This window comes from Centrocercus urophasianus, unplaced genomic scaffold, assembly GCF_019232065.1.
Source record: "Centrocercus urophasianus isolate 14NV4802_14NV808 unplaced genomic scaffold, USGS_Curo_1.0 seq_20, whole genome shotgun sequence".
Lineage (NCBI taxonomy): Eukaryota > Metazoa > Chordata > Aves > Galliformes > Phasianidae > Centrocercus > Centrocercus urophasianus.
Window position 1 is genome coordinate 16,738,328 of NW_024884756.1, and position 10,301 is coordinate 16,748,628.

At 36.3% G+C, this 10,301-nt stretch overlaps 1 protein-coding gene across 2 annotated transcripts in view; it reads left to right on the forward strand.

Annotated features, from left to right (window-relative positions):
• The window catches only part of SP3 (Sp3 transcription factor), a 31,028-nt gene extending 21,665 nt beyond the window's left edge, over positions 1-9,363 (forward strand). For both annotated transcript variants that reach the window (XM_042822175.1, XM_042822174.1), the window contains 3 exons: positions 481-673; positions 6,867-7,063; positions 7,576-9,363. In XM_042822175.1, the coding sequence (XP_042678109.1) occupies positions 481-673; positions 6,867-7,063; positions 7,576-7,892 (707 nt within the window). In that variant the 3' untranslated portion in view covers positions 7,893-9,363. The remainder of the gene's footprint in view (positions 1-480; positions 674-6,866; positions 7,064-7,575) is intronic.
• Positions 9,364-10,301: the final 938 nt, after the last annotated feature.

The following is a 10,301-nucleotide window of genomic DNA, read 5'->3' on the forward strand; positions in this document are numbered from 1 at the left end:
TTTACTTGTTGCAGTGCATACTGAAAAATTTTAAAGATCAGCTATAAAGGGTGTCTGTGTGTCACGTTAACTGAGAAGTCCTGTAGAAATGTAACTAGCTACTCAAGATCAACTGAAAAATGTATTTACTTTTTTAATGCGTTTACTTTTTTAACCTTGGTTCAGCCTCTTGTTCCTCAGGTCTTCCTATCTTTCAGGCAACCAGAATCCTCCAGGTGACAGCATTATGTACCAGGGATTGTTCATATTTGAAGTTTAATACTTTGTTACAGCATGTCTTCAACTTTGAAATGTATAGCAAGATAAACTTTTAAAATATTTTGCAGGTTACAGGGGCACAGAAGCAGTGTGTCAGTATGCAGTAAAGTATGTTGACATTTGACTGACATAACATTCTTAACAGTAAAAAGATTTGATCATTATGGTTTCTTTCTCTAGTTAATGGGCTGCTTACGAGTCTGTGTTTCATCTTTTCTTCAGATATTAGGATTAAAGAAGAGGAGCCTGATCCAGAAGAGTGGCAGCTCAGTGGTGATTCTACATTGAATACCAATGATCTAACACATTTGAGAGTACAGGTGGTAGATGAGGAAGGGGACCAACCACATCAAGAGGGAAAAAGACTGCGACGAGTAGCTTGCACGTGTCCCAACTGCAAAGAAGGTGGTGGAAGGTATGTAACTTGCAGTGTGATACAATGCATGTAATGATGAGAACAAATAGGAAAAAAAGGGGTTAGTTACCAACAGTTGGCTACAATAAGAGAAAACTATGGGTTTATGCAAAAGAGTTTATGCACTGAAGGACTGCTACGTTTGTTTCTGGGCTAGTAGATGGAAGGAGAGATTATTCCATTCTCTCTGAGTTGCTCTATTAAGATCAACTGGAAAAATATGGACTTAGATGTCATCTAGTACAAGTGAGGAAAGTAGAATGTAGCTCTAAATAATACGAAAGTGAAGTATTTTGGAATATGTACATCTGTGATTGGATTCCTATCATATGTCAAGGGCTTGATTAAACAACATGTTCCTGCATTTCCCCACTGATTGAGCGTTTTTTTCAGTTTGATTGCTTTGGAGTGCTGTAAAAACAGCTATCCAGGTTTTCTTCTTAGTTTCCTAAGGGAAAAAACAGGATTGTATATTAGATCTAAATAACTTTTTTTAATTGACTGATTGTTTTCAGTAAAATTTATTGTAGGTAGGGCAAATACAAATACTAAGTTTTTAGTAGCGTAAGACCACAGGGCTCTCGAGGAGCCTGTTTTATGATTCTGTGTATCATTAAAGTATTTTTCAGCTCCTCTTTCTTAGCAAGATTTTATTTTAAAACTTCATTTCAAACATATTGATTACGGATATGAGACGTGGGGCTAGTAGGTGGCATTTACAAGTGAAAATATTTAGCCTAACTTTGTGTTTGATGTAATTGTGCAAAGACTTCTTTGCAGTAGACTAAAATATGTTCATTTTTATAATACATTGTTATATAAAATGGAAATTGGATTTGTGAGTACTGTGAAAGAGCTGGAGCAAATGTGGCTATGTTTGTTGTGATTTCATTGGCCCTGCTTTGAGTCTGGGAGTTTGGCCTTCAGAGGTTGTTTACAAATGAAATTATACTGTAAATTACTGAGTTTTATTTCAAGAACCTGTGTGTGCCCATGGCTTTAAAAGTTTAAAATAAGTACTCACTAAATATTTCTATTGTCTAGTCGTTTTTTTTTCTATATTTTTTTTCTATATGTTGTAGATACTTTTCAAGTATAGGAAGATAATATGTTAGGCAGCCGTGTTGAGTAAAAATTGTTTTAAGACACTTCATGGTTCAGGTTGGATATTGGGAAGAATTTCTTTTCTGAAAGAGAGTGGTCAGGACTAGAATGGGCTGCCCAGTGAGATGGTTGAGTCACCGTCCCTGGAGGTGTTCAAGAAATGTAGTTTAGATGTTGTACTGATGGATGTGGTTTAGTGGGGAAATATTAGTGGTTGGTGGATGACTGGACTAGATAATCTTGGAGGTCTTTTCAGCGTTGGTGATTCTGTGATTCTATGGTATGACAAAATCACTTTCACGTGTTTTCATCACCAATGAATTTGTTGGTGGTGTCTGTGGTTACAGTCATAGAATCTTTGTACATCATCTTTTTTTGTTGAATTCCTATATGTAGTCCATTGAAACCTGGCACAGACATTCCTAAGTTCTTGGTGATGATTGGCTCTGCTCTGAAGATCTGCTCAAGGGACAGCTTGGATTGAGATTTGCTTCAGTCTAGGAGAAAACTGACAATGTTACATACAAAGACCACACTCCTATAAACTGTAGGGGTTTTGCATCACCCAGCTTTCTCACGCTCTATTCCAGGTTGGAGTGGCTTTAATTTAGATGCATCTGTACTTCAAAATTCTCTTACTCCTAAATGGAGTTACTTTGACACCAGATTTTAAAGTTGAAGCTCCAGAGAAAAAATCTTACTGAGAGATGTTTCTGATAAAGTCTGGAGAGGTCTGACTGAAACTCACTTTGGAACTGGGGAAGGAGTTGAAGCCAGATTTAGGGCAGAGGCGAGATAGATAAGAATCTATAATCACTGTTTAAGGAAGGTCTGGGACACATTAAACATCCAAAGTAAGCAGAAAAGTAGGACAAGAAGTCAGGATCTGAGAAGAATTAGGACTGTAATAGAAAATGGATAGTGAAGGAGACAGTGGTTGGGAAGCAGAAAAAGAGCGAAAATGCCTACAGCTGCTGGAGTAACTTTCTCATCAGAATGTACTTCCCATCAGAACTCCTTCAGAGTCTAGCAAAAAGGAATAAAACCCATCAGAGGAATGTGTTTTTCCCTCTTTGGTATACATCAGTAGTGTTCTGTAGCTCCTATGTTTGTTCGTTATCTCTAGTGCTGGAATGTAAAGTTCTGTTTTGTCTCTCTGATGATGATTTCTAGAGTTCTAAGCAATAGAACATTTGCTTTCATAATTTTTTGAGATAGCATTTAGTGGTGTTAAAATGATGTTAAAGTTACAAAACCGAGAAGTTGGAAGTTGGCAAATGCCAAAGATACTCTGAAACATTAATTGCTTGTGCATATGCATTATGATTTGCAACAGAAGCACATGGGAAACAATTCTAAAGTGATATTTAAATAATATGTAAATGGTAAGGTGAGGAAAATGGATTAAATCAGCATGAAAGAGCTGAATGGTGGTTCGCTTGATGAGTACTGTCCCTCAAGTCCATCAGTGCACTGAAGGAAGTAGGAAAAGACTACATGGCTTCACACGTACAGACCTCATCATAATTTCATCTTTTGTGTAGTTGCAGTTTTAGCTAGTTTTAGCATTTCTTGCCTTCTTGGGGGAGCAAAGGAGAATTGAGGGTTGTTTTTCTTTGTGGGTTTTTCTTGTTTTTTGTTTTTGTTTGTTTGTTTTACTCTCAGTAAAGAATTAGAACACATTACAGTCTTCAGAGGATTTTTGTTTGTACCAGTTTGGTGAAGTAGAGAGCCGCTGTTAGTGTATTTAGCAGAGGAGAAGATAGGAAATAAAGAAGGTGGTGTAGTGGATGTGTAAATTAAAACCTTATAGCCTCGATTATATATAGTAGCTAGGGGATGGTCAGGGAGAGGGGTAAGCCTCAGAGGACGACTGATCCCAAATGGACTGTTTCAAGCTTACAGTTAGTTTGGAAGTCAGGTGAAAATTTCACTCTTAATTCCATCTGGAATTACATTGAGATGTAACTACTACTGTCTGGATCTATAGAGGAACAGTGCTTCTGAGTTCCATTTCAGGCATGTAACTCTAGAATACATGTTCTTAAAAGAACTAAAAAGCCTTTGTTTTACTTGAAATACTTAATTTTACTCCTAGAAATACTCCTGGACAAAAGTCTGGTTTCTTAAGTAGATGAAGGTGTCTCCTGTTGAAACCATTGCATTCAAGTACGGCTACGGGAGTTGTGGTTTCTGATCTTTATAAAGCTAAAATGTGCCATGAAAATACTTAGATGTTAACTGATTTGAAGATTCAGGTTGAAGGGTAGGTCTGAGTCATATCTTTTTACTTGGTGATGATGGTTGTTGGCCAGTGCAGCAGGAAAGGCATCTTAGTATGACCATGTTAGGGCACGGTGCCACGCTGTCACAGCTGCAGAGCGTCCAGACATAATTTGGCTCATACCCAGTCGCTTTAGTTAGAGCACGCATGAAGCAAACGTGCAGATGCCTATCAGAAACTGTGCAAGTACACTCAGTGACTCATTCATAGTAGTCTTGTGCATTTCATTCTGTGAGTTCTGAACCTTTACTTTGCTTTGGACTTCAGAGTGTGCTCTAGAATTCCCTGACATTAGGTGGCGTGCTCAGAATTACATATGCTCTACCACCTGAGCTGACTGTGAGCTAAACCTTGATTTCCTTCAGTCCAGACTAAAGGTTCAGTTAAACAACTTTGAACGATTGACTTTGGACTCTTAATTATTTTAACAAACTTTGGTTGTTATTCTATATGAGTTGTGCCACATTTATATACCATGTTATATAAAGCTTAAAAAATACTTGCACAAGTTAATGTGCAAGTAACTGGCACTGGAACAGATTGCCCAGATATGTGGTGGAAGCCCCATCCTTGGAGACCTTCAACTCAGGCTGGACAGGGCTCTAGCAACCTTATGTTGCTGTAGCATCCCTTTCATTGCAGGAGGGTTGGACTAAATGGCCTTCAGGGGTCCTTTCCAACTCAAATGATTCTGTAATTGTGGAAGGGAAGAATAGAACATACTTAGAGAACATGCAAGGATAGAATATCCAAATATTTAAAAAAAAAAAAAATCTGTATGCAGAAGATAGTGGGATTCTGTGGGGAAATCTTCAAGTTACCAAGATCTTAGAATGGAGAAGAGATGTAGGGGTGCTTATCTTATGTTGCCACGGAAGTCAGTTACACTGGATGGTCAGTTACTGGATGTTTTGAGCTACCAAACAAGAACACCTGAAGAAGGACTGTCAAGAACTTAAACATGAGGTGAATGAGAAATGAGCCCAAGAGCAGACCATCTGGTTGCAGTGGGATAAAAGGAGAATTACATATTTTTTTTTTTCCCCCTGGAGTCTGGAGAGTCCAGGGGGATTCCTGGATTTGTGCTGCAGGATATACTCTTCTGGAACTGCTGAATTTTGTGTGATGCAGAAGCTGAGAAATTAGAAAAGGGGGCAATCTAAAGACATTGTATTAAATATCTTTGAGATTGGCTGATCCTCAGCTTATGAATATTGAGATTTTGTGTAGGTGGCACTATGCAAAGCTAAATGTCTGACATTAGAGCTGATTTTATCTTTCAGTCTTGAGTTGAGGGGAGCCCAGGAAGGAGTATGAACATGACAGTTTAGAAGTAGCATACGTTACCAAAAATGGACATTTTAGTTGGAGTAGAAGATGTAAAAAAGGCAATGTTTCATCCAATAAGTCTCTTGGACTCTTGAAAAGTCTCTTGGGGCTTTTGAAGAGAAAAAGAAAAATACATTGTCAAGCAAATATCAGTGTAATTATGATGGAAGAACTTAAGATATTAGGTCAGATGTCAGAGCATTGTTTGCAAGAAATTTATAAACAAGCTGGAAAAGACACATGAACTTTCTGTAAGGCCTTGGATGAAGGGCGATAACAAAAAAAGAGATTAGAATCTTTTATGTCATCATTAGATAACGTTAGATGTAAAACAGAGATGCTCTGAATTCATTGATGAGAATCTGGATTTCATGGTTGCTTGGCAGTTCCATCAGGTACCAGACAATTGAGTGGAAGTGGAGCATCATAATGTGAGGAAAACAAATGTCCTGGAGAGGCCACTAAAAATTCTATAATTTTTATAATTTTATAAATCCTTTCTGCAGTAATGGAGGAAGGAGTGCCAATGTGATTTTTAGAATCCACTTAGGCTGTTAGAGGTTAACATTGGTGATTAATAAGGTGGCATGATGCTTGGCTGCATTTTTCAGAGTCCTCCTTTGTACCAGCATTTACCATTTATATATCTGCATTGTCAGCCAGATCTGTTCTAGATCACTGGCTAGACTGCTCTCTTTCTCTAGGTCTTCGTAAGCTCTTATCTCTGCGATGGCTTTATTTGAAGTAAAATCTTAAATCTTTTGTATTAGGTGCTTATCCTTAATCAGTCACCTAGTATTTCAGTTAGAAAGCATCTTAAAATAGGTATCAAGCTCAGGAGTTTGGATTATACTGCCTGTTAATGATGTGTTCATTGTTAAGAATTTTATTTCTGAAATACCAAGGAATTAATGTAAATATCAGCAAGATCAATAATTTCACTGCCACTCCTCGTAGTGGAAATACACAGGTTAGGATGCTTATTCTGTGACCCTCAACTGCTTCTTGAGTTTCCCCAAGATGCCAAAAGTCCCATCTGTTCTGCTCCCAGTTGGCAAAATCTCTAGTTTCCCTTTTGGCAATTGCAGTTATTTGTTTTTGTTGTGTGGGGTTTTTTTGTTTTTTTTTTTTTTGTCAAAACTGGAATTGGGATAAATTTAAAATATGAGCGCTTCAGCATGAAAGTAGTACAAACTGCTGTAATGATTTCATTTCCGGTTTTATAAACATGTATGTTCATTCAAGATTACATTTCTATTACCCAAACTTTACGTGCTGTTGAATTTATAGTTTGTGGGATGTCACTATAGAATTTAGTTCCACCTTGTGGAGCATACTTTTTATTTGAAACAAAAATAAGAATCTGCTCAGATTTGTTTGCAGACATTGGTATATCTAACCTCACTTACATTTATGGCCACTGTTTAGGAGATCAGAATGAATAAATTCACTTTTATTATTATTTTTTTTTAACAGAGGCTCCAACTTGGGAAAAAAGAAGCAACACATTTGTCACATACCAGGGTGTGGCAAAGTGTATGGGAAGACTTCACATTTGAGAGCTCATCTCCGCTGGCATTCTGGAGAGCGTCCATTTGTTTGTAATTGGATGTTCTGTGGCAAAAGGTTCACCCGCAGCGATGAGCTTCAGCGACACCGAAGAACACACACAGGTTTCCAATCTTTGATTCTGGAGCCTTTCACTACAGAAATGTCATGGAGAGGGCTTGGATAAATAGGTTTTAAGAGGAAAACAGATCTTTGGATTGATTGTTATATAGTACAGTACTTCTAAAATCAGCTAATATTGGATGTTTTTGGTTTGGTTAGGTGTACATTTCGGTAGCTCTGAGGAGGAAAAACAGCAACATTACTGAGTCAGAACTGACGATATTTAAATTACCTTAATCAAAATACATTGATTCAGGTTCAACAATGAGTTTCATTTGTTTGAACTGGATGAGAACTGTTGTGGTTTTGTTTTGTTTTGTTTTTTTCTTTTCTTTTTTAAAGCAGAAAGAAAAGAAAATGGAAGGCTAGATGTCCAGGGGATTTATGTGTAATTTAGGAAATGAAGGAAGAGCACATTGATGGTGCATCATTCCATATCTTCTAGCTCCTTGTTAGAGCACTGGAACGCAGAGTTCATGTTTCTCCTTTTGTCTTTTTTTGTCTTGTATAACAGGTGAGAAGAAATTTGTCTGTCCAGAATGTTCAAAACGCTTCATGAGAAGTGACCACCTTGCCAAACACATTAAAACACACCAGAATAAGAAAGGTATTCACTCCAGCAGTACAGTGCTGGCATCAGTAGAAGCAACATCTGATGATACTTTGATTACTGCAGGAGGAACAACACTTATCCTTGCAAATATTCAACAAGGTTCTGTTTCAGGAATAGGAACTGTTAATACATCTGGCACCAGCAATCAAGATATTCTTACCAACACTGAAATACCTTTACAGCTTGTCACAGTTTCGGGAAACGAGACAATGGAGTAAATATTACACAAGATACCTATTAATTGTGGTTATTTTTATACAGTAGTGAGAAGAATATTGTTCCTAAGTTCTTAGATATCTTTTTATTGATGTGCAGAAATTTTTGGATTGACAGTAACTTGGTTATACATGACACTGAAATGCCTTACTTTGTATGATATTCCATAGTATATTAAAATGGTAAAATTGCATGGGTTTTGTAGGTACTTTTGGAATCTAGAAGAGATGAAATTTTACCAAGTTATATTAAAAAAAAAAAAAAAGAATTTAACGATGGAAATGGTAAAATGGTAGTCTAACCAAATGCATCAATCCTGTGTGGTTTAGTGTAAAAAAAATTAAAAAAAAATGAGAACATGTTGGTATTTATCTATTGTAAGATAAAAGAAGTTGATGAGTGAAAAGAAATCATGTTATGATAAAAGAAATTTTGTAATTTTCTTGATGACTGGAATTTTTATTATGCATAACTGACAAATCAAGTTTCCAAGCAAATGTTACATAGTGTAGGCTTTACTTAGCTCATCAACTTGTCATTTTGAAGCTAATTATTTTAATTAGGTTAACTATGTACAATATTTTAAGCATTACTCTTGTAAGATTTTGAAAACTACATTTTAACATGGAACTATAGGGATAGTCACCTTTTAAATCCTATTGAAAAGCCATGTTTAAGATTTAATTTGCCAAAATGATGTCTTGTTAATATTCTTTCAATAACCAAGGTGGGCAATATAACCAATGTTAAAAAAAAACTTAAAATGTTTAAAAAAAAAAAAAAAAAGTATGTATAGGTTGAGGCATTTGGGTGGTAAGGCAAATGTTATAGTGAAGTATATCCCTTCTCTTGAACATTGGAGGACCAAAAATAAGGTGTATTGCGTCTCAGCAGTGATTTTTATCAAATCTTTTTCCAAAATCATCTGTCTGCCAGGGCCTTAAAAGCCATCATGTAAATTACCAGTAAAATATAACATATGCAAGTACAACGGAAAGATCACTTCCATATTGACAGTACTCCTAAACATATGGATATAGTCATAGTGAACTAGGGGTTTTATGAGGTTTTTATTTGTTTGTTGTTTAGTTTTTGGTTAGTCAATCTGCATTTAAATATCAGCCATCTTTCCTTTTTTGCTTCTTCCCTTAAAAATTGTATGTATCCAGTACATTTAACTGATAAACATATATGTTTTTTATTATGCTGAATTTTCTTTTTTTAATTACTGTTTATATTTTCAATTATAGAAAATGTACAAAATGAAGTTATATAGCCAGTCTATAAGTGCTATACCATTTTCCAAAAATGTACAACAATAATTACTGCAGTTCACCTATTTACAAACATTTGGAAATCTGTTCATTTGTTATTCTAAAAACCACCTCAAATTTAAAGGCTACCTTATTGTACGTTTAAAGTGTATTATAACAGTGTGGTAGTTAATAAAACACTATTTTTTTTTTCTTTTGACTTGAGTGTACTGTACTTCTTTCTTTAATGGATAAGATGTAATTTCATAATGTATCTTAATTGCCTGGGATATTTCCTTTTTTCAGATGGTAGGAAATGGGTGGTGGGAAATAAAAATGGTGTTTCCTCTCCTCACGGGTGCAGAGATGGTAAGATACCACCTCTTTCTAGTACACGAGTGCCCAGGCATTCAGGTACAGTACTGAAGGATCTGTGCTTTGTCATTGAGATGAGTAGAGCATGAAGAAAATACAGGCCCTATCCTATAGAAAGTTGTTTTTAGATCCCATGATGCTTAAATACAATACATACAGACTTCATGGTGAACTGTATAAGAATTACATGGTGAACTGTATAAGAATTACAGTGGCCTTTTGCTTAAAGCATGGGAAGAAATAGTAAGTACATGGGGAAAACCTGCGAGCTTAAAAAACGAGGCTGGAAGATTGAGGTGAAAGTTTTTGTTGGAGAAAGTAAGACCAGTGAGAACTGAGACAAAGATACTAATTGTTGCATTTGGTGCTAGGATGAAGGTGTAACGCTTGTATTTGCGACAGAAGAAGTCTAAAGTCTTGAAGTATCAAACTGCCAGAGAACAGACTAGGATAATTTAAGATAAGCCATGTAGAGCTCAGCTGAGGAGAATTGGAAAAAATCATGAAAGGAAGATTTTCTGCATTTGCAGTTAAATGGAAGAAAGAATAAATGCAAGTCTTTTGAGACTCAGAGAAACAGGATTTGACAGGTACAGGGAAAAGAGAGTTAATTCACCATCAGTTTAATCTTCTGTTTAATAAAATGAGAGAATGAAATTGGTTGGGAATTGGCAGGCATAGGAGATGAGAGAGTTCTGCTTAAACTTGCACCGTTCCACTGATGCTGTGAATATTTCAATGTTCTCTGAATCCATCTCCTTTCGGGTAGGTGGAGTGGGTTTG